Source organism: Coptis chinensis, chromosome 6, assembly GCF_015680905.1.
Source record: "Coptis chinensis isolate HL-2020 chromosome 6, ASM1568090v1, whole genome shotgun sequence".
Lineage (NCBI taxonomy): Eukaryota > Viridiplantae > Streptophyta > Magnoliopsida > Ranunculales > Ranunculaceae > Coptis > Coptis chinensis.
Genome location: NC_141461.1, coordinates 26,704,631 through 26,730,183, shown reverse-complemented (window position 1 = coordinate 26,730,183; position 25,553 = coordinate 26,704,631). Strand labels below are relative to the sequence as shown.

The 25,553-nt window shown below is 35.5% G+C and overlaps 1 protein-coding gene, 2 long non-coding RNA genes and 1 pseudogene across 4 annotated transcripts; 1 reads left to right on the top strand and 3 right to left on the bottom strand.

The window, feature by feature from the left end:
- Positions 1-3,222: 3,222 nt before the first annotated feature.
- Positions 3,223-3,702, top strand: LOC147492373 (protein FAR1-RELATED SEQUENCE 5-like). Its single transcript, XM_086567488.1, has one exon. The coding sequence runs from the start codon at positions 3,223-3,225 to the stop codon at positions 3,700-3,702; it is 480 nt and encodes a 159-aa protein (XP_086423614.1).
- A 10,122-nt stretch (positions 3,703-13,824) lies between these two features.
- On the bottom strand, positions 13,825-14,754 carry LOC147492372 (uncharacterized). Its single transcript, XR_015199847.1, has 3 exons — positions 14,690-14,754; positions 14,445-14,521; positions 13,825-14,073 (listed from the first exon to the last, which is right to left on the bottom strand). It is a non-coding gene; the product is annotated as an uncharacterized LOC147492372 (long non-coding RNA).
- Positions 14,755-15,641: 887 nt separating this feature from the next.
- LOC147492371 (uncharacterized) lies at positions 15,642-16,359 on the bottom strand. Its single transcript, XR_015198543.1, has 3 exons — positions 16,309-16,359; positions 16,099-16,209; positions 15,642-15,689 (listed from the first exon to the last, which is right to left on the bottom strand). It is a non-coding gene; the product is annotated as an uncharacterized LOC147492371 (long non-coding RNA).
- Positions 16,360-16,609: 250 nt separating this feature from the next.
- On the bottom strand, positions 16,610-20,882 carry LOC147492370 (chaperone protein dnaJ 10-like; annotated as a pseudogene). The gene is made up of 9 exons (XR_015198542.1): positions 20,562-20,882; positions 20,019-20,172; positions 19,717-19,847; positions 18,828-18,986; positions 18,561-18,739; positions 17,928-18,008; positions 17,453-17,593; positions 17,034-17,212; positions 16,610-16,747 (listed from the first exon to the last, which is right to left on the bottom strand). The product of XR_015198542.1 is annotated as a chaperone protein dnaJ 10-like (transcript).
- Positions 20,883-25,553: the final 4,671 nt, after the last annotated feature.

The following is a 25,553-nucleotide window of genomic DNA, read 5'->3' as shown; positions in this document are numbered from 1 at the left end:
TAGAATTTTTTTTTTTTTTTTTTTTTTTTTTTGTGACAATATTTAGAATAATTAGGAGATCATATTTACAAAAAATTAGTCTAATCTAAAATTTATAAATGCTCTAACGATTTTCAATTTGTTTACGTGTTTTATAATATATGTCCCCCTTTCTAAAGATAATATAAGTGAAGAATTTCACAATCAGTGTCAGTATGGTATAAAGTCTCCCAACATGTTTCTAAAATTATTATAATATGCCAATCAGAGAGAAATAAATCAAATGGTAAGTAACTTATTTAAAATTGATTTCGAAATGCACTACTACATATAACAATTTAATAGAAATGTGAAAAAATTTAATCCAAGTAATCGATCAATTATTCCATGGTTCACAAAATCTAATAAAATGTCTCATCGATTTCGACAAATGTTTCCACTACAAAATAAAACTAATAATGGGTTGAAAGCTGCTGTGAAAGAGCATCCTCACCCACCCAGTTTAGTATATCTTTAATTAGGTCATTCCAATACTTATGCTGCTGACCTGCTGCATCTTTCCCATGATAATGATAATGTGCCAGTATTGCTATGAAACTCGAATCTTCAATATATCTTAAGCACGATGTGGCATATTATTTTGGGTGGTTGTTGATAGTATTGTCATAAGACTCGAACCAATGGTGCATGATCAGGTGCACTTCAACCTCAAACATATCCTTTTCTACATGGTGTAACCTGATGGTATATTAATTGTTGCTTCAAGACTTGCTATCCCCCTTGAACATTTAGTATGGCAGAGGTACTTGGTGCCATATTGTCATGTGTTGTAAGTATCACCACTTTTCATGGATCTTAATTAAAGTGCATACTGCTGAATTGTTTTGTCCAAAGATCTCCCTATATATCTGGCGAAGTGTGCACGACCATCATCATGGAACCTGCATTTTTTACTCGAGCAGTTAATAATAAAAATCCATAACAACATGATCTAAAATATTATCTTAGGGCATCTCTAATGGGGGTGTAAACCATATAGAGTGAAAATTTTACACCCTAAATATCAAAAAATTCTTTCCAATGGGGGTGTTATACCGTATGTAATATAGTATTAGTTGATAGAGAGGGTGGGGAATTCCCCTTCTCGCTATCAACTAATAAAAAGCCCAGGCGACACTTGAACAGATGTCTGAGTAAATAAATATTCGGACGTCACTTGGAGTGTCGTCCCTATCTATTTCTAAAGTCACAATTTGAAAATTTTAAACTCGGACGTTACTCGTCCCACTTTAATTTAAAGAAGGACGTCACTTGAAGTGACGTCCGAGTTTAAAATTGAACTTTTTTACATTTCTCCATTGAGAACAATAGAGAGTGGATATTTATGGACTCTATAATAATTTATAATTAGAGTTGTAAAATCCTAATGACACTTAAGTGGCGCCTATGTGGAGGTGTTATTTTACACCCCCCATTGGAGATGCCCTTAGTGTCGTCTTCTTGTGACCCAAAAGTTATGCAAGTAACCATAATACTCTTCATCAAATAAGTGAGTTTACCAACGAAGCTTTCGTAACACCACAATAGTATTTTTGTGCATCATAAAGTCTAAAAGCTTCTTATGAATGAGAATGTTTTCTTTCCATAGTAAAGGTGAAGATCTTGCATTGGTGAAAGGTTTGATAAGAGCATTCCCAATGCAAGTGAAAATAATCTCCCTCTTATCACCGCCACCTCAGCACTTACTCACCCTCTTTTCACCGTTTTGGTGAAAAACAAGGTGAAGCTGTGCAATGCAAAGGTGAATAAAATATCTTGGACGGGATGTTAGATTCCGTCTGGAGGCTTTTTGATCCAGACGGAATGTAACATCCCGTCCGGTATTTTGTCTGAAGTTAAAAAAAATCGATAAAACACACGAGACAGAATGAAACATTCCGTCCGAAAAAAAAATCGAAAAAAACACATGAGACGGAATCCAATATCATGTCCAAAGTTAATAAGTTAGCAACTATCTTGGTGAAAGGTTTCACCTTGAAATCAACTGGGAACTAAAGTCACAAGTTTTTCACCTCTGCATTGCACAGCCATTTTCCAACAAAACGGGTGACTATAGTCACAAACCCCCGTTATTCACCTGCATTGCAAATGGTGTAAGAAGAATAATTAGTTTATGCAATGTTTTTATATTTTAAGAAATGACTAAAATTATAAAAATAAAATAGAACTCCATGTGACTGCATATGAAAAACACAATGATTTTGACTGACATGGTACTAACACATTAATTAACATCTCATATTGTCTGTCTCCTAAAATCAAGACAAATTTTTAGGGGATGTCACTCAGCATTCTTATTTTAGTATTTTTTGATTAAATAATAATAATAATAATAATAAAAAAGACTCTGCTACCTGAGTTTGTGAAATACCCGGCCTCAATTTTTTTCTCTTCCAAAAGAACCCCACGTTATGCTAGGTTGGCGATGCAGGGGTAGGTGGCTAACCCCAAGATATACTGTTGGGGTCTGTTGGTCGGTTCCAATACTACCAAATATCTCTCATGGCATTTTCTTTTACTAAGATCCTAATCATCTAAGACACGGTACAGCAGTTGTACTTCAATGATTCCCATGAATCTAAAAGTGTAAAACAATCATTGAAGACAGAGTGATCATATAGCATATTTGCTCAATCTATTCTTAACATAAGCGAGAGGGAAAGGAATCATGAAACAGTATGTGAACATATGAAGGACATAGGGAAAAAGAATCTCCAAAAAAATGAACAATCATTTATAGTAATATATAGCAATATGGGGATATAATGATGAGGGAAAAACATGGCTCTCCATGATGCGTATGTAAGGGGGGTGACTTTGGTTTTGCAAAAGCATATGTTAGTCGCAATGACATTGGGGAGTTCTCAAACTGCATTTGGGATCCGAGACGAAGGAAGTGTTTGATTTGAAGTGGACGGATTTGGTTAAGAGGAGTGGCTTACATGAAAATGGGTGCCTGCATATGTAACCATATTTTTTCTGCTGGCATGTCCAGTAGCCAACGAGCAGAAAGTGCCCATTCATTCTTCAAAAGGTATGTTTCAAAAGAAAATTCATTGGTAGATTTTATGGTTTAGTTTGGTAGGGGACTTGTGCACCAACGCCACGAAGAGCTAATGGCGGATAATAAAGATATGGTTGAAAAACTAAAAATGAAAATGCTTCCACAGTTTTTTGGTACACATGGTTGAACTTTATACACATAAGACGTTTTTTAAATTTCAAGACGAGTTGTGGGAGAATTTGAGTTATAGATTTGAGCTTCTTAGTGAGAATGAAAGTTGTCGAGTTTATAAAGTTGAAAGAAAAATGGCAGAAAAGTCTAGGGTGCGGGAAATTATGTATAAAAAGGATTTGGATTTTGCTTCATGTACTTGCAAAAAATTTGAGATCTCAGGGATCCCTTGCAGGCACATTTTGTCATATTTGAACAAGATGCATGATTTTGATAAGTTGCCGGACCATTACAGTTTAACACGTTGGTGTAAAACAGCAAAGACAGGGATAGTCATTGATGATGGTGGAACTGAGATAATAGACGATAAATCGTATCTTATGAAGTGGAGTAAATTAATTCACATGTCTACACTTGTAGTTGATAAAGCCCTTAGAAGTAAGGAAGCAACTAAAGTATTTACTGATACTTTAAGTAGTGCACTTTAAAATATTAACAACTTGGTTAGTTGTGATACAAGTGTAACAGCACCGCTGGATAAAGGTAGTCAAAATTTTGGTTTTGGTACATGTTTAGGAGTATCTGAAAAAAATAATAGCTGTGAATCAAGTCAAGCGAGGGTAAAAGGGTGCGGAAAAAGGCTTAAGAGGGGAAAAAAGAAAGCACTCAGGAAGGGGAAACAAAATAAAGCCAGACGATGCAATGGTTGTAACCAGGTTGGAGTGACTCATGATAAAAGAAATTGTGCAGAGTTCATAAATCGGTAAGAAACTAGCATTATTTGTTTGTTTTTTTAGTAAAGCAACCAAATATATATATATACTTATAATTATAGTGGTAATTGACTTGAAGTGCATAGTCTTCCTTATGCGACGAAGATGCAAGGAATTGTCCAGAGCTCATAAATCAGTAAGAAATTAAATTTGCATTATTCGTTGGTTGTTGTTTTGTAAAGTAACCACATACTTATTATAGTGTTAATTGACTACCAGTGAACAATCTTCCTTATACAACGATGATTCAATAGATGAGGATGCAACAGATGATGATTCTTTGGGTGAACAATCAGTGGATGAGTTTTGAAGTTTACATGTTAAAGGATACTAGGAGGGGTGTATTTTGAAGAGTGCATGGATCTTCTTTTAAGTATTTTGTTTCTTTTTTATTGTGCTTGTTGCTTAGACATCGCAAGCTGGAATAACCATGTTCAAGAAGAAAGGTTGATTTGTTACAAAGGCTTCAAGGAGGGTCATAAATGAATGCTCGTTGTAATAGATTTGGTTGGAAGAGGAATAGACATTGAATGCGTTAACATTGTGCTCAATTATAACATGCCTGATTCAGCTGATACGTATTTGCACAAGGTTGGTAGGGCTGGTCTTTTTGGCACCAAAGGACTTGCAGTCACTTTTGTTTCATCTAATAGCGACTTGGAAGTTCGTAATCAGGTTAGTTCAAGAGAGGTTTGAAGTGGATATCAAAGAGCTTCCTGAAGATGTCGATTCCTCTCTATATATGTCAGTCGTTTTCTCTCTCAGTATCATCCGGGAAGGCGGGCAGCACGTCAATTCCTAATGGTTCTTTTTTGGGGAAGATTACTCCTAAATTCCTACTCATATAAGGTTGTACCACCTTCAAATTCGGAGTAAAACTTTACACTTGTTTTAGGTGCAGCCTATTTTTCGCTTTCGGATGTACCAAGAAATGACATTGAAACTTTTGATTAATGGATTGGGATTCATCATATTTTGTGCTAATTGTTTGTTTTTAAAAAAGTGCAAGTGCTGCTTTACTTTTGGTGGTTAGCTTTGGTCGTTTTATTTTTGAAGAATAGTTTTGACTTTTGCTAGATACCTTAAACTAAAAAAAATTCTGACACGTTGGGGATCTTTACGTTTGGTATTCACTAATGCAGAAAAAGGTAGAGTAAAGCTTACAAAAAATGTATGGGTCAAGACTAAATAACAAAAGGGTGTTGCAATATCAGGAAGAAGATGTGCATACCCATGCACACAAGGTATTATCGCAGCTCACACTGCATAAACTAAATCTTCAGACATCTGATGACTCTTTTTTTTCTTTGGCCTTTTTGTCCTTGGCAACCTGAAAACCCTCAATCTTCCATGCCACCTCATCCACATCAATCTTTAATTTCCCAGCTGACCCATTTGCTGGAACCTCGCCATCATCATGGTTTATAGGACCTGTCTGCCATATTCTAATGGTACCATCTTCTGATCCTGAAGCATAAGATTCCCTTCCAGGCGAGAAATGCACGCAATTGACCCAGGAGAATAATCGACTTCTCTTGGAGGTGCATCTGGACGATTCAAATCAAAGATGCGAAGAACTTTTTCTATCTCACCGGTGAGCAGAAGATATGTATCCTCTGAAAAAGTATAGGCACGAACAATGTGCTTGTGCTCAAATGAATGCAACTCATCACCAGTCAATGCATCCCATATTTTCGCAGTAAAATCCAATCTCCCGTCTCTCCATTCCTCAGCATCGGACTTGAATCTTTGCTGGCACTGATGAGAAAGAATCCATCAGGAGTAACAGGACTATAGAAAAAATCAACGACTGGCCTCGAATTGTTCATTTGTTTTTTAAACTAAAGAGAGAGAGACGAGAGAGAAAATAGTGTGGAAGAAAAAATAATGGAAGAGAGAGTGGGAGAGAATCACGAAGGAGAGAGAATATTAAGTGGGTTATTTCCTTATTTCCTTTTTTGTCTCTTTTCATATTTGGGGTTTTAAGTTGTAGTGCGGTGGGGGTTTTTTTTCTTTCTCACGTGATATCCTTTTTTTAAAATTAAGTCCGTATACGTACATCCGTTTGAGAGCGGGAACTTATATATATATATATATATATATATATATATATATATTAAGATAAGTTTTTTTTCCACTACAGGACAAAACAACACCCAAAGGACGGTCCAGATTGTTTCTAGCGAAATCTAATGGCTACTGTGCTCCGATCATTTTAATTGTTGAATCGGGACACTGACGGGAACGACTACCACTTGGTTTTTATAGGCTTTGTTTCCATTAGGTCGCAGGTTCGAGCCATGGAAACTTGAGGGTTTTTTGTAAGAATTTATTAAAATTAATTCACTCTGCCAAATCTTTGTGTCGCTACTTTCACCTTCGGTAAATCAAGATTTTGGATTCCATCTTGCTACTGTAAAAGTGAATCAACATGTCTTCTTGATTGAGTAGCCATTGAAGAAGGAACATCAACTACAACTGAAGAAGCAGATCAAGGTTGTTCTCATTTCTCTTCTGACTTGAACAATACTAAAAAAGAGTAATGGAGTTATGGCTTCCAAGTCTTGAACTCAAGTGAAGGTGACCTTACTTGCACAGATTGCTTTTTACATGCCACAACCATTTTCTCTTATTTCAAGTGTACATGATCAGAAGCTTTCCACTTACCCCCTTATATGATTAATCATGCTGTTGTTATTTTTTTTACATATAGATGAACCTGATGCTTTTATTTGTAATAATACTATTATTAGGAGTCCGAATTTGTTCACCAGCAATTATGCTGGTAGATTCTACCAGCGCCATAATTAGTCCACGTGTTAACAGTTGGTTTTTAAAGCATTTTAACTATTTTCTTATTAAAATATTTTTATCATAAAATTTTCTTATCAAATTTTTTTCCTTTATGAGCAACCTGCCTCTATGTTTTCTTCTCTACCAAAACATCTAAATCAAAGAGAGAAAAAGGAACTCGCATCTGAACTTGTAATTGTTTCTTTGGACCACCATATATATCTCTTTAACATATTATTTCTTGGTTACCATCCTTAATTCTAGTGCGTGCATCAATACCATTAGAAATTTGACTATAAACAACACATTGATGGAATTCAACCGTTCAACATACTTCAGAGTCCAGACTTACCTTCTAGTTCAAAAACAATTAGAAGTACTAATATATCAACTTTAACCAACAGTGGAAATAGCTATAAGGTACAATAAAATATTCTAGAATTGAAGGTTAGATTACATGGACAATTGGGTTTCATAATCTAATTTCTTTACACAAACAAACTTCTTTTTTTTGTGCATAAGTTCCATTAGATAGGATTGCAGTTTGGTTTGGTGGAGAAGAGATAGCGCAAATGCAAATGATATCGTTGGATTTACCAGTTCACATTTTCTTTTGGGTAAATTTTATTGATTATATAAGTTTAATTAGAAAATAATTTAAGTGCATAATAACCAGCTACTGACTTACATGTGGACCCGTGAGAGTGCTGGTAGAATCTACCAGCATAATTGCTGGTGAACAAATTGGGACTCCTATTATTAGTCTTATGCTAAGTTAAATGAGTATGATAATGTTATTAAGTTTTATTATGAACGTATGGTTAGGAAAGAGGTTGAGCATAATCATTATATTTTTTCCTTTTTTAGTTAAGGTTTGTGCGGAAATTGGGTCGGTTTACAAAAGGAGATAGCCTATGCTAGGATTGTGAAGAAAGGGTTTGCAGTAGATTTGTTTGGGTGGAATTCCCTAATTTATATGTATTCTTTGATTAGGAGAATTTGGAATGCGAGTAAGGTGTTTGATGAGAGGTGTGAGTTGGATTTGGTATCGTTGAATTCAATAATTGTTGGGTATGTGAAGAATGGGGAAGTTGGTATTGCGAGGGAGTGTTTTGATGTGATGCCTGAAAAGGATATTTGGAGCTAGAATTTGATGATTGCGGGGTATGTTGGAGTTGGCGATATGAAGGCTGCTCAAGTGCTTTTTGAGGGGATGGTGGTTAGAGATGCTTTGTGTTTACCTATCGTCTGTGACATATTCATAGTTCGTGATTTCGATGGAATTCTTGGAATTTCAGTAAATATTTTGGTTTTTGATAAATTTGGAATTCCGGTTCAAGAGTTGAAAAATATAAAAGTTCGGAATGCACTCAGAATATAGCGGAATAAGGGCCGGAATCCCGGTTTTTGGATTTGTCGAAATTTCGGCAATTTTGAAATCTTGAACTATGGACATATTACAAGATTGTTACAGTATTTGTCATTATGCGTCAATGTGTTGATATTATGTGTCTGTTGTATTATAATACTATTTTGTGTTTTGCTTCTAGACTCAGTATCATTTTAATCATTCTCACATATTCATTCCTAGGGTTTACCCTTTGTTATATAAAGTTTTTTCTTTGTCTGTGTATTTACACGAATATCCACTTAAGTTTATGGGTTAAGTATAGATTTCCAGCTATTGTAATAATAATAATTATTATTTTTACATAAAGGAAAACATTTATTGCTATCGTGATAATTTTTTTTCTTCTAATGTAACAAAATGTTGTTGCGGTACGGTGAGAAACCAATAGCCGAACTAAATGGGAAAAAGTAATGTTTTGCTACTGAACATAATGAAACCCATTCTTTGACATACCAATTTTCTTCATAAACAACCTTGAGAGCATTCCCAATGCAAGCAACTTTTTTTCACCTCCACATAGGACTATTTTCCCTTTTTGCTACTTTTGTGGTGAAAAACAAGAAAAGGTTGCCCAATGCAGAGGTGGCTTTAAACCTTGGATGTAATGTTTAATTCGGTCTGAATGTAAAAATAAAAAAAACGCGACAGACGGAATGAAACATCCCGTTTGAAGTTAAAAAAAACAAAAAAAAAGTCGAAAAAACACACAAAACGGAATGAAACTTTCCGTCCGAAAAAAAAAACTGAAAAAATTTAAAAAAAAAACACACGAGACGAAATAAAACATTCCGTCCGAAGCTCACAACTCAGTGAAAATCTCAGTAGCAAATGCTACCCTCGTTGTGACTTAGTTACAAGTCACCGACTTTGTCACCCTTACATTGGGCAAAAGTTGTTTGGTATTCAAAGATGAAAACTCTCAATTTCTCCTCATAGTGACTTGCATTGGGAATGCTCTTAAGATCCATTTTCATCTTGGAATGTGAGAGAGATGCTAAGGAATTAGTTTTATTGATTTTCAAGGCGACGGTTGTCCCACACAATTCTGCTATTACCTTCTTGGTGAAGAAGTCATCAACTCTTATTTTTAGTTGTCCTCTCTTGCTATAATCTGGCTTCCAAGTGTTTCTTGATGTGATTTTGTTGTCCCACTTTACTTTCAATAACGTGCTCTTAATGCAGCTCTGGCAAAGATTCTTGACTTCAATTTTGTGACACTTATATTTGCATGAAATAGTAGGTAATTGACCACCCCTGTTCCCTTTTTAGACAACTTTTAATTATAAATTTTTACTGCTTGATTGGGTGGACGTGAAGTTAAGCAATAAAAAAAGGAAAGAAGAAGAAAGTGTGAATGAAGATGGATTTTACTGATGCCAAATCCGATCTTGAAGGTACTCTTAGATATATCTCTTTTGGTTGGAGATGATTCTTTGTCCTTAGATGCCCTTAAAATCCTTTTTGCTTTGAAGCGAATTATACTTTTTACGAGTAAGGCAGAGGAACAAAATGACCTTTCTTGAGGAGAAGTTTACGACCATGTGTCTACTTACGTAGGAGTCTCCTAAGAGCCTCCACACTTGCATGTGTACTGTTTGTAAAATCTTTGCTCCGAAGCACTTATTCAAAAATTTGATCAACATCTCTCATTCTCTCCCCTTCAAAAACCTTTTATGTGCAAAATAGTCTTCATAATTCATATACTATTAAAAGTGGAGTGAACTTTTCTCTACTGTGTGTCAGCCTATAGTATAGTCAGGATGCTGAATAATCATTATCGAGAGAATTTTGAACAAATCAATATATAATACCAATATAAACAAGATAAATAATTGTCGTAGTCTGTTGTACAACGTGATGAATAATATCAATATGGCCATGAGTTCATACCACTTCAGAGACATTCTCTATATGATATGAAGTATGAACACAAGTTCTCAATTCCCTAGAGTACCAGACTTTGATTATGCTTCTTCTGACAATTCATGCTCAAAAGACACACATTGATGTTCACACACCTCCTATGTCTTCTGTCGACTGAGGACAGTTAGAAGTATGTATAAAATTTACAATAAGAAAGCTTGCAACTTCTACATGTTGTGGTCTTCTGCTATGATATCTGACGCAACTTGCACAGACGACAGTAGTCCACTTTGTATTGATAAAATAGCACTTTCAAAATTGGAATTAAGAAAAATATGAGAAACTTTGGTTATTGCCATTTTTAATGTGAACCTGTGCTGCAACTCCCCTCTTACAAAGTTGCTTACAAATTTCATTATGTTATTCTCAATATTTTTTAGAATGTATGAAACAAATTATTGCTTCACCTAATGTGCATTATTGTCATTGTGTTTAGAGTGCCGACTAGCACGAGCATTCACTAGTATATATATAGGGGATGGTTATATGAATTCCACTTAAAGTGACTCTGAAAAAACTCCACCACTAAATATAATGAATTAGAAGTTAATTTTTGGTGGAGATGTTCTCCACACAATAGAGATCATTCTCACAAAAAATCAATTCAATTGAAGATGTACAACCTTGTCGAAAATCGTTTAGAATGTTATGAAACTATCCAACGACCCAAATTTTTTAATTTTTGGTACAACTTTTGACAAGGATAAACATATTTGATTAAGCTAATTTTTGTGGGAGTGTTTGATAAGTACCCAAAACTGTAGTTTTAAACCCCTTAATAGTATTCTACTTAGGCCAATTATGTTATTAATAATGTGAGTTTATCACTATTTACTTGTTTTTGCGTATTTTAGGCTTTGGAGTTGAATAACTGTTGAAATGATGTCAATTGTGCGTAAAAAGAAGTGAAATTGATTGCTACGTGAAAAGCATCGATAAAGGGCAAGATTTATGAAGAAAAAACCCTCAAAAAGCCCAAGTCAAAGAAATCAAGCGAAAGTCAACCTAGATGGAAAATTGTATAAAAGTTAACAAAACTTCAAACGGGCATAACTTTGGCCTTAGAGCTCTGATTGAGGCCAAAGTTATGCCCGTTTGAAGTTCTGTTAACTTTTATGTAGTTTTCCATCCGAGTTGACTTTCGCTTGATTGCTTTGACTTGGGCTTTTTAAGGGGCCCATTTTATATCAAACTGACCGGCTTGGAAATTGATTTCTAGTGGTCCAAGCCTCTACCCCTTTGGAGTAGTAGAAGTCAACGAAAAGGGCACAACAATAAAACATAGTAGATTTGGCTTAAGTTAAATTATATGTAGTAAACCATAATGTGATTTTAAAGCCCATGAGCCTATGTAGAGATAAAATTTCGACCACAACATGTAAAACCATACTTGTTCTTTATAAAAGTAGTGGTTAACTTCAAGTCTAGGTATCCATTGTATTATCCAACAATAATTTAGTTTTTAAGGTTAGAAATTAAGGTTTGTACCTCCTTTTTCTTCCACCATTAATAAAACTCTCATCTTTCATCTTCTTTATGTCTATGTTTAATTGTTTTTATCATTATTATTATGTTATTCCAATGAATCTAGGCTAAATTCCCCATTAGGGAGAGTTTATATGAAGCCTAAGTGAGGCTTTTGTATGTTTAGTTAGTTTAATTATTGTTTGTGTTTAAAGTTTAATACTTTCATTGTTCTAGAGATAGGAGATGTTAGTACTAGACTAGGAGTTAATTAATCCTCACAAAAGATTGATGGATTGATTCTCTTCTCACACTACTCAACCTTTGGGATAGAGATAGAGATTGGTTGGTTGGGGATTTAACAAAGTTTGAATATTTGTGTTGGAACATTGCGGGAAAACATAAAATATTAGAGTTTTATAATAAAATTAATTAGACATATAAATGATTTGCTAAAAGGTGGATTTAAAACTCTTTCCTAACTTCCCTTTCATCAAAACCCTAGTTTTAATTGTTTAGTATAATTAGTTGATTTATATTCGCAGTTTAATAGTAGTAAAATTCACTTCACCAATTATTACTCTCACCTTGTTCTTCCTGATTTAATTAGTTGAATTTTATTTAGTCTTGGTAGTTTAAGAGTGGATTCGAGCCTTTACTAGATCTATATTACTTAGAGAGAGAGAAAGAGAGAGAGGATTGATCTAAACACTTGTTTATTTGAGTGATTGTTTGTGTTTTTACATTAATAGTTATTCTTATAAATCTGTGTTTATCAGTGTTCTCCATCATGTGATGTGTATCTTCACAAAAAATTAGTTCTCAATTCGTCTTGTATGGTAAGTCAACTTTTAGGAGTGGAGTAAGTATGGATTCAGTATAAGGTGGAGTTCATATAACCATCCCCATATATAAGATAATTAATCTTGAGCAGGTTATGGAGGAGCTTTGAGAGATTGTAATGGAGAGGTTCGACTTGCATATAGTGGAAGTTCAACAAGACTGTCGGTTTATACCGAGGAGAGTCTGGGGGTCCGAAAAGGGCTTGAAGGTCTTGAGGGAACTAAACGTCTGAGAGTTGAAGTCCAAATGATTTTTGAGAGTGATCCACATTATGAACAAGACGGAGGAACCACCGTGGTACTGTAGAAACTTGGTGGCACAAATATGGGCTGCGAGAGCGAATTTTGAGGAAGTAATCTTTAAGCATATTTTTAGAGAAGGAAATCAGGTGGCTGATTATTTATCAAAAGTTAATAGGTCCTTGTGTAATGATATTTTGTTCTTTATTCCCCCCATGGATCAAAAACTCAATGTACTGATCAAAGGGGATAAGGAAGGAAAACTGTACTAGCTTCTTGAGTATATAAAAGGTTGGGGCATCCGTAACCCTAGCTATTTTTCAAAAAAAAAAAAAAAAAAAAATCTTGTATATAACCTATTAGTTGTCTCCTCTTTAATAATGGTATATATCACTTTATGAATCAAGAGGAGGCACAAAATACATAGTTTCTCTTCCAAAATACCACTTAGATATGCTAGGTGGTCAGCTAAACAATTAGTTTCCCTAAATACATGAATAAAATAGATGTTCCACTACACCAAAAAAGGTTTTTACTAACAGCTATATCTGTTACTTATATTTTTACTAACGCTTTTATATCCGTTAGCTCGGGGTGTTATTCTGATCTTAGGGCTAAATTTAGTAACGGATATAATCTGTTACTTAAATTAATCTTAGTAACGCTTATATCCGTTACTATAATTCTTTGTAACGGATAGCCAACTGTTAATCGGTAGTTTAATCTATTCATTTCTAACGGATATAAGTGTTAGTAACGTTTGGCCCTGCTTTAGTTACTTTTCTAGAGGGAAATCAATTTTCATATGTCACAAATATATCCGTTAGTAATAGATGTGCCACTTGCTATTAATATTGATGTGTGTAACGGATATATCCATTAGTAATAGATCTGCCACTTGCTATTAATATCGATATGTGTAACGGATACATCCGTTAGTAATAGATGTGCCACTTGATATTGATATCGGTATATCCGTTACACACATCGATATCAATATATCCGTTACTAAATTTTTGTCAGTTAAAAAAAAATATATTTATTTTTTTCTCGGGTCAAAATGTCAAAAAAAGTTCACCCTGCACATATGAATATTCCATCTTATAAAGATATCACATTCCACAAACTTAATCAACATATAATAACAAAAAACAAAACCACTAATCAATTAAACATTATTATAAAAATATAGACACTAGTCCAAATTCCAATTTACAAATCAAACTTATATAGAAATGACTTCACCTAACCTAATCTTGGGATGTCTAATATGCTGTCATAGAATATCTCATTGTATTGGTTGTCATTGGTCGCCTGTTATTGCTCTCTCGAGTGTTCCCCCATCAGTTTTAGGGGTGCACATCTGCAATTTCCATAACTTCTCCCACGATATCACCACTTATTTGACAAAGCCTGGCAAGAATTGAAAAAAGTGAGAAACATTACAAAATTTCTTATGAAACTTTTCGTCTGGTTGTGAGAACTGAAGAAATGATGAGTGGGTTAGTGTGGTGGGCTAATGTTAGCTCTTGCAATAGCACTTCCTCAGCTATTAGACCACTATTTGAATAAAGCTTATGGATAAGAACAACTAATTTCTATAGACGAAGGCATACTAAAACATTTCATCCCATACAAATCACTTCAAGCCGACCCACAATGGTTTTTGTGACTTTACTAGCTCTAGTAAAATGTTTTTTGACAAAGGCATTAGGATGGAATACTGGTAAAAAAAAATGTCACAGAAGTTAACTAAACGGATGGTATTAGACAAAGATAAACACCTGGAAGAGAAGAGACCGTTACTTTGTCTCCAGATCAAATTGCTTAGTTACCCGGTAGCCAGGCCGTCCAATTTTGACTGCAAGTGAAAGAAATAAGTCAAGATTATGTTAAGGATACAAATAAATAAAGATTTATTCATGAACCACACAAGGGTTACAAGTAGGCACCTACTTATGCCGACTAATTTTTTGCATTGGGATTATGACCTATAATCTCATAATATATTGTCACAGAAAGCACGTACTCTGATTTGAATGGTGCATTGGTAGCTCCAATAATAGTGCTAAAAGCAACATCTTGAAAAGGACCCGCCATCTTTCCCTCGAGGAAACCATCGACCAATTAAAATCCGCCCGGACACCACCCTTTTTCGAAAAATTCTCCACCGCCAAAACAGCCAGAGTATGTGATTACTAAAATGTATCTAAGCAAAAACTCAAAGGAAATAATAAAATGATGAGACAAGTAGTATTGCTTGGTTCTTCTCAAAATAATCGAGGTTAAGTTCCTACGACAGTTCAAATCTACCATGATAGGAGCAGAGTTCTACCTCAAAGTAAAATGTTGGTCTCATTCAGGATTGAGTGGGTTTGAATCTAATATTCATTAGTTCACCAAAGTGTACATGAATTTTAACATGTTTACAATAATTATGGCCTCTTTTACGTAAGGGGGGGAACAGACTATCTTAAATATAAACAGTTACAATTGGGTGTCCTTGAAGCACCTTCAATAAGGTATACTTTTCAAAACTTTAATTATCGAGGAATTATGAGTCTATGGTAGATGATGAGATCAAGACATGGAAGTACGCATACCTTGACCATTGCCATTATTAGCAAAGGGGTCGAAATTTTCGATTGTATCCTCGCAGAAAAAGGTGTTGCATAGTCAAAGAGCCTTACAAGTATATGACCTAATCTATTTAAGGTCCAAATATTGTGGTAAGAAGTTAACTCACTCCTGAGTCCTCCAAAGCAATGAACTACGAGAACAGTTCCATATCTCATTGCATACAACCTGGTTTAGGCCACAAGGTTCAAATCTTGAAGGCATCAACAATATTCTTGTAAGTTTGCAACCTATGAAAAGAGTAACCCAAAGAATTATCTTATGAGAAATAAGAACATTAAATCCAACCCCTTCTTACCAAGTTCCTAGAGAGTTAGACCCACCAACCGAATGACATAAGGTCTTTTTTCCTTCCCTTATTAAGCCGCTCTCCTTTAGCAATTAGTAAGCACCTGCAAAGAAAAGGGTGATACCTTTTCAACTGTTCAAAAAGGAAAGAAGTATAGTAATGTTGGACAAGGAAAACAAGATAGCAATAGTAATGGCATGAGCAGTTAGAGCCTCAAATTTCAACAGTTCTATCAGTCGCCTAGTTGGTCCAAAACTCCAAAATGATTTACCTTATATTGTAACTAAACAACAACAAAAATTCAATCAACATTTAATTGAACCTTTTGCAAGGTATTTCCTTTTTCCTTTTTGAATTTCCAAATTATGGACTTTAGGTTCTTGAAGACTGTTAAATCCTTTAGTATAGACTCAGATGGAAATGGTATCCAAACATACATTTCAATTTTTGCATGTAAAGGATGCACTTTCAGAGATAAAGAAAGCATTGGAACATGTTGCAAAGAGACAAACCTCACTCCCAGTATTGGCATACTCTTCCTTTGACACAAGATCAACATGAGCTCCCACTAAACGCTCAACAAGGAGGTTTCCCGTCAATCCAGGATCACTGTCAACTAAAATCTGTGAAAAAAACGTAAAGAAAAGATGTGAACCAACTCTCCCACCTGCCCCAAAAAGTTAATAACAACTCTTCCCTCAAAACGATTTTATCAAACTGACCTTAAATTTCTCATGCCATCGTGAGGACTTCCACAGTCCACTGAATAGTCCCTGTGCAACATCGACTGCATTACCATCCCACTATGTTCATCACTTATATGATATAACACCGCTATCTAATTATCTTCATGCTATCCTTGGCGAAAATGGATGTACAACTAAATTTTGTGAACTGTGATACTCCTGATCACGTTAGGCAATCCATGAGCCTGCCTGACATAAATAGAGATACATAACTTAGGCAAGCAATAACTCTACGCCAGGGCATACATGGTTTCAAGCAACAGAAAGCACGACTCTGATTTGAATGGGGCATTGGTAGCTCCAATAATAGTGCTGAAAGCAACATCTAGAAAGGACCTGCCATCTTTCCCTGAGGAAACCATCCAAGATCCCCACCCTTCTTTCTTGACGGACATTCTGAATATTCTGATGTTAGCTGAAAATACAAAACAAAGTAAAAAGCTCAATGTTTGTAAATTCTCTTTATTTTAACAATCTGCCCACTCGTTTCTGATTGTTTACAATTCAACAGATCCAAACTCATCATCACATCATCATATGAGCAATGTAGAATCACCAAAGGCTTGCTATTTTAGACAATTAGTAGAATTCATATGATTATCTTAGTTGTTCGCACTTGATATAAGAAAAGTGGCAAGCTTTTCAAGCAATACACACACACAAGAAAGTGATGAAAAGAGTTCGAGATGTTCTCGTGGTACCTTAATGGCTTAGCATAAGTGATAATCACATCATTATGGATAATTAATTGGTCTGGTGGAGGGGATAGTATCTAATTATGAAAACTGATCTGGCAGCATTATTTGCCTTTGTACATGATCTCTTCATCATCCACATCATATGCTGGATTACAAAGACATCTGAACAGTCTCCCTATGCCCTGCCACAGATTATATAACAACGTCACATAGTAATAACAATTTTCTAATAGCTAAGTGTGAAATATGCTGTCTTCATAAGAGTGGCAAGTTCTTTTCTACTTGGCAGTGTAAAATTTTGATTAAATTTTTAGTTAATAGAATGCAACACTCTGTAGGAACTTGGCAACCTACATAATAAAAGGGCAAGGGTAGTTTTTCTTTCCTGTAGGAAGGTAGATGTGAAGAATAATTGGACATACCTGAGTGATTGCAGGAGTTCGATAAGAAAGTGCTCTTGGTGAATCCTCATCAGAAGAGCTATCAGAACTGCTTGCATCTTCATAAACATCAGAGACACTTTTCCTCCTTGACGTTATAGAACTTTGTGCGGGTTTTTCCTTCTAAAAATAGATCATGAGATATCATTAACACAATACTACAAATCTACAACATTCCAAAGAACTTGGTGTACAGGTTATAAAGAAAAGATTTATCATAAGTATACATTTAAAGAAAATTACACTTCACAAAACTCGGGTATAACAATTAGTATTCTTTTCTTAAATGTTGAAGTTCTCTCATGTTGGAGAGAGAAAGGAAAGTAACTGCAAGTGCACCTCTGTTATCTTCTGCATACAATTTGGTGAACCTTACGAATGGAATCTTCAGTACAAAGATATGGTACAATATTTTCCTTGAAAAATCACATCATACTGAGTGTAAAAGAAATAACACCTGAAATATTTTCCCAAGATTCTTTAAAGCTAGCGCACGAGCTTTAACTTCCTCCTTCTTAACATTGTTTTCTTTTAGCACCTGCAAATAGATACACCAAGTCAAAGTTACTCTTGAAAAGAAAAAAAGAAGGAAGTTAAGTGAGTGTAGTCTTTTAAACACTATTAAATTAGTATTTCTTCCTATTCAGAATAATATTATCTATGTTTAGGTGTGAAGTTGAACCAGGAATCAACAAATAAAGTCAGTTCATGTAAGTTATGACAATGAAAACCAAGTCAAACATTTTTTTCCACAAATTCTCTATACACCAAAGTATACAATTACAAAGTGAAGTAGGTGCTTCACTGCTTCTGATCCCAAGCATCCAGAAATAGGCTTAAAAGATGATCATGGATCCATGATAATCATATCTAAAAGGAACTCGTGACAAAGGACCTACTTCAAGGACAACTAACTTAAAGGGCAGGTAACAAATCAATTATCAGAGTACTCCAATCAGATATATACGTACTTCTTCTATCCATGGCCAATATATTCAATCAACTTAAAACATGGACACTAGACCCTTCAATCCGCACATATGTAGAATTACTTAATGATTCTTTAACAAGTTTGGACTCCTGAGCTTACCATTTGGCATACATGTAAAAGAGTTACTTCAATGTCTACCACATTAAGTTTCCATAATGAGTTCATCAGAGTGTCCTTATTGGACAGTATATGTGACTCAACATCACTTCGAGGGCCATTACCGTCTATCTTAGATTGATGTTGAATGTCTTCTTGTAGTTGTAGAAGCTGGAAAGCCCCTGGATCATTTTTTTTTAATCAGCAGTAAGCAAAATTCTATGAGTAAAGACCAACAGAATAGAACGCGGTAGAATGAACATGAGATACCTTTTGTTGCTGTGACTTGTGACTTCCAGATGTGCCCTTTATTCCGAACCCAGTTCGTCAAAAAAGGCACACCTAAATATATAGCTTTCTTCCCTAGCTCTTGTGCTGCCTGTTTCACATATAGGTAACCAATGGTGTGTTGAATATCAACTCCAAAAGCTGTACTTTCAACACATAAGAAAAGAAATCATCTATCATACTCTGACCATTTTAGTCACATGATTAGCTGGTTTGTGGTTGCAACCTTACTTTGTGGGCACAAGTCTAAAAAAGCGAGGGGTAAGCGGTAAGCCTCAACTCAATTTGAGGGGCCTCAGGGTGTGTGTGTTTCTCATTAAATATCACAATTCGGGCAAGCCGAAGAGTACACAAGAATCAGCCATAAAAGTTGGAAATCAACCATGGGTTTTACATTATAGTGAGAGCAGCATGAACAGAAATCCAAATAGAGGCGGTTCGAAATGCCAATCACTCTGGTACCCTAGTGAAAAGAAAACCAACTAAAATTTAATTATGACGATGTGGTATTGCTATCCAGTTTTCTTTTATTTTATTTTAATAGGATGATATCCAGTTTTCATTACAATAATAGTGTCAGTGTGTCACTCATCAAGGTAAATTTAACAAAGACAAAACCTCCTATATGCTTAATTGACTTGCTCGCTTATATATTTTGGAAATGGTTCTGCTTATAGACTTCTAATAGCATAATTAAAAATAAAAAACTACCCTGTGGCCTACACCTATTTAAATTTCATAGATCATGGTTGGGTCTCTGGTTTATATATATAGGATTCAAACATGAATCTCGAATAAACATGGAATCGGTGTCCATTGCATTTTCTTATATAAAGTAATAATTAGATAGCCAGTGAATAGGATAGTCAACCTGCATTAGATAGCCGTTTTGCTTCATGTTCAGCACGTTGCACGAATCCATCTTTGTCACCACGAACGTATTGGTTAAGAAAAATCTCTCAGCACCCTAGCGAGTTTTTCCTCTCGTTCCTTTTGGATAGCCTACAGTCAAGTAATTTAATGAATGAGAATGTTAGAGAACATAGATTTTATTGAGAAGCCTTGATACTAAAGCCTACAGTCAAATCCAGCGTGTGTCTATAGTACAAGGATCACCAGGTGGAACGGGCTTTTGTGGTTACAACAATGTAATGAAATTTTACAAACACTTACCTGCAACCTGTCACGTAGTTTTTCTGAAGTATCACTATCATCAGCTAATTCAGATGAAGCCATTGATGCTACTGCAAGGTGTCCAATGTAATCCTCAAAAAGTTCACTTCCAAAAACAAGGGCAAAAACAGCAGTGGGGTCCAACATGGTCTCCCTACAAAGATATGGGTATAATAGCTCAATTATCAGACAGAATAAGAAAAAGAAAAAAGAAACCATCATTATGAAGATGATGTTGTATTGTTGTGAATTAACTCATGGGTGGAACTCCCCCTGAAAACCAGCTAACAAGGTGAGGGCGCCTGAGTGCAAACCTTAAATGACCTTTGACGAAAACCAGAAAAAACATTGGTACCACCTAACGCCTTCAGATAGAAAATTTCATATTTTCCAATAACAAATTAGAACTGGACAGAAGGCTCACCAGTAGGAACACCGCATCCAAGTAAGCATACTATATGAAAAGTGTCTCATTCTTATAAATGAGGGTGGAACCGTCATCAAATTCTTCAAACACAAGCAGAGAGAGGAGAGAGTCCTTACACTGTACTTCAAGATGTAGAAGGATGTGTCGCTAGCAATAGCCACTAAGTCACCACTCGACAGCATTTCTCCAATAGTATGAACCTCGCATGCATCAAACAATTACACATTTATTAGTGATATAAATGAAAATAAGAACTTCATATTAAAATAGCTAATAGAAAGAAGAAGAAAATAAACAAAAACTAACCAGGGGTTTACGCATCCCCCGGCTGACTACTAATTGCTCAAAATATCTCGACATCTGCCATCTGCACCAGAAACTTAAATACACAAAAGGCCTTGGTTTGTTTACAACAAGGCAAGTCACGACATAAAACCAATAAAAAGATTTGACAGCTAAAGAGTTCATTATATTATTGCAACTAGACAAAACTAACCACATAAAAATTTCTAGGTATGACAACACACCCAAAAAGTTCCAAGTTACGGCAACCACAACCACATAAAAATATGTCTTGAGCTTCAACTAAAGCAGAAAGAGCAAAAAGTAGAGAATCCAAAAAAGGTCTAAAACCTACAAACATCAAGCATACTTCAATCGCCCATCAAACCAAGCTATATACCATCCTTCAAGCCAAGCATTCAAAGTTTCATTACCATCTTGTGGACCATCATAAACAGCAACATCGGGAACCAATACTTCATCAATATACACTCTTCTCTCCCACCAACTAGAATTCTGCCATGACAAATTTTTGCACTTACATCAATAGACCCTTTAGCAACTTCGTACCAAACTTATCTAGTAATGTGACTCTAGGTCGTCAAGACCCAAAAGCAGAGTCAAATTTTGAGGGGTTCTTTGGAGAATGACGCGTTGAGCCGGAACTTAACTAACTTCAGTTAAGGTGTAGTCACACCCATATGTGCTTTGGCATTAGCTGTCACATTATTGCCTGTCGTAGTATTGCCTAGTTGTTGTTGAAAGAGAACCTATAAGGGCATAGATGAAGACATGATAATTTTAAAGTGTGGATTACATATTACTAACTCTAACCATTAATCGTAATTGCCAAGAAAAAATTGACCTTGAGCATTGATTTGACCTTAGACATGTCTGTCTCGACCTTTGATTTAAATGTAGCCACATCGGCCTCAACCTTTGCAACTGATGTAGCAGCCATTTGGTTGAGTAAAGCGCTTTTGGCAAAGATGTTGTAGTTGCTTCCTAGAAACATTAGAACCAACTCCACGAACACGGTTCTTCTTATCCTTGCCAAGTACTTCAGTCAATGCATCGGAGTCGATGTCTCCCGTGTCAGTCTCTCCAGATGCTAGCATTCTTTCTTTAACTTTAAGCCACTTGATCCTGCATTTATTTGTTTTTTTAAAAAAAAAAAAGCAATCAAATAGCCCAAAATATACCGGTAGCAATCAAAAACTGAAGTTACAAAATAGAAGCAGAAAACATCTACTCACATATTTTTCCGAGCACTTTCCAAAATCTGCTCCATCATCTGCGTTCCGCGACCCTTAAGCCAATCATCAACTCGAAGTTATTTTTTCTTGAGGGTTTTGTTGTTGCTACAGGCAAATAATCATTGCTTAGTAATAGTGCTTCAAAAAGGACGACAATAGTATTCATATCTATATACATAATCAAAAGGCTTAATAATTTAAAAATGATAATGCACCAAATCGTTATGCCTTTGGGAGAAGGTTCTCCTACCATTAGTACTACCAATAGTATTCATGGCCCTATTTGCCGCATTTTTCGCATTCCTTTCTTTTACTTTAGTCTGAAGCTCATAGTCGACAAAATCTACCCAAAGAGCAGGATTAATAGCAGGTGGGCAGTTTTCCTTAAGTGCTTCAATGTTTTCAGCTTTCTCCAAAAACTTTGCCATGTATGTCGCTTTTTGTGTCATAAGTTTTTGAGAATAATTTGTCTCGACCAACGGACGAGTTTCAAAGTTTTCGACATTAAATTCGAATTCCTCCTATCATGAGTACAGTTGATAAGAAACAATATATTAAGACATAGCTTAGCTTAATGGTAAAGTTGATTATTTAATTAACATATTAAATAAATAAATAAAAATAATTACCGTCAAGGCTTTCCAAATTGCATCCTTAAAGCCATCATCCACTAGTCTCCAATCCTTGGTGTTTATAGGGATATTAAGCCTCACTTGGTTCTCTATTGCAGTTTTGAACTTGCTTGCATTTTGTCCAACAATTTGGCCATTAGGCCATAACTCAACAAGCACTTTCCTGAGGGGGACCCATTAATTGTGTCTTCTTGGATGACTGAGAAGTACATTGACCTGTGGGAGAAGAGGCATCTGATGCAGTACGGTGTGCAGTTGTACCACCTGATTCCATTATTTAAAAATAGTCTAACAATTTCCAACAACATTTGAAAACAAATTATTAAGGATTTCATAACACTTAAAATATGACATAACCAATTATTCAAAAAGAACGAAAAGAAATAAAAGAATATGCACTATCAAATTAACCATAATATCCAAAATTAATTTTCCAAACTACTAGAAAATCTTAAGATGATCATAAAAAAAGGAAGGCAGGCATTTGAACATATTTTCAAAATTATTGTACACTACAATCAACGACGTGGTTCTAGCAGTGATCTCAAATGAGGTTGCTCTGCAAGAGTAGATTGGAAGTCTTCTGGTTCTGGTGCTTCTAGCTTGTCCACTTCGTTAGTCATTCGCCTTGGTGAATGTATAACCACCCACCAATCAGGATATTTCAAATCCCTCAAATGGAATACTTGATTGGCTTCTTTGGCACAAATGGCTGGCTCATCTAACATTTTGTCGGAACTCTTGAGCCGATTAAAATTTACCACCACCAAGTTAGAGTCTGGGCTTAACTTACATCCATTGGTCTTATCTTCCACCCTAACCTAGTCACAATAAAACACCACTTCCTTGAAATTTGTGTAATTCACCTCTAGTATCTGTTTGATGACTCCATACGACCTAGCAGACGTATCGATAGGACTTTTATCTTTCCTACTTGATGTAAATGTAGTAATTGCACTCATGCAAACACCACAGTCTTTAAAAACGGTTTCATCGTGAGACTTAGTAGAAAATACATAACCATTGATCGCGATACTTTTGAAAAGTTTTAGCTTTGAACAATGGCCCTCTAGCAAAGAACCACAATTCGGATGAAGTGTCGCCATTCTCCAACAACTACAGAGAGAACATACCACAATTCAAAAAGTGAAAATAACATAAAAACATAACTTACTATCCTAATTAACAAATACCTTATTATATAACCAATCGATAAAATTTATTTGTATCTCTACTTCTATTTTTGTTATCCCTTTTTTGTTGGCATGGGAACTAGATTGCAAAGACTCACGATACTCACTACAATTTATTCAAATAAGTTAGTATATATGTGTGAATTTATTAATAGGGAAGTAAACATTCATGCCAAAAACTAACACCTGTAGTGATCATCAAGTCCATCGACTTCCAAACGGAAAAGTAGCCATCTACGGATTTGTACAAATTGCTCCTTCGACAAAATCACATCTTTACCTTCAAGCACATAACCCTCATCACTATATTCATTATTTTCATCTAGAAACACTTGACCATTGGTTTTGTGATTCTTGGGCTGTGAATTTGGAATGTACTCCATTGCATACCTAACAAACTCTGAGACAAGATACGACTTTGCAATCGATCCTTCAACAAATCGTTTGTTACTGGGTATATCTTTGCACTCCTTCATTGACCTAATTAAGTGATAAACCTATGAATGCATTTATTAATTTTATTTAAAAGCAAGGAAAAAAGAATTGGGATTGAAAGAAGGATTATTTACCGTTCAAACGGATACATCCAACGATTTTGAGCTGGTCCACACATCAATGCCTCATCAGCTAGATGCACAACAAGGTGAATGCTAATATCAAAAAATGATGGTGGAAAGTACTTTTCCAGCACGCGCACAACGCCTCTACAACCATGTACTTGGCATCTTGGATTTCTTTCCGAATTACAACTTTCGAACACAAAAGGTTAAAAAATAAGCTTATCTGATGAAGAGCTTTCCGCAAATCAGGATGAGTTGGAAAAACATGTTGAAGTAGCATGGGCAAAAGATATTACATAATCACATGATAGTCGTGTGACTTCATTACAAGCAAACCAGGTGGATCAAGACTGACAATGTTACTCAGATTAAATAAAAAACCTGAAAGGAACCTCAAAGTTTTCAAAGTTTTAAGGAAATCTATCTTCTCTGCTTTATCTAGGAAGAACGGTGTTGTAGGTTTAACTTGTTTCCCACTTGCAGGGTCAGTTTGCATCCACTGATCCCGATGTATGCCAAGTTCCCTCATATCCTCTCGTGCACGGATCAGATCTTTCGATTTGTATTTCTTATTAAGGATCGTGTTTAGTATGTGCTCGCAACATTCTTTTCAATGTGCATCATATCAATAACATGATGAACTTTGTGATAGATCCAGTAAACAAGGAAAAACAATATGGACTTTCTATACCAGGCCGATGTAACTTCATTACCTTCATTGTCGTCAACCACAATTTGACCACCTCTCTTCCGCTTTTGACCAGGTTTATACTTCACATAACTCAATGTTTGCAAAAGTACATCGCCATTTAATCGTTGAGGAGGATTTCTACGCTCTTCTTTCTTGCTACCCACTAGCCCCAAGTACTTGCCGTTCCTGAACGGGTGATTGCCTTTAAGAAATATATGGTAATCTAAGTATACATTTTTCCTACTAGACTTCAAATATATGGAAGGAGTATTGTCACCACAAAAAGGACAACAGCTTTGTAACCATGCTTCAGCCCAGCTAAGTTTCCATATGCAGGCAAATCATGGATTCCCCACATTAGCATAGCCTTCAAAGTAAAATTTTTCTCTTTTGTTCATGTCATAAGCCGGCACTCCTTTCCACAACTCTTTCAACTCATTGTACAATGGTTCAAGAAAAACATCGATGTCTTCTTTTAGTGCCTTTGGACCGGG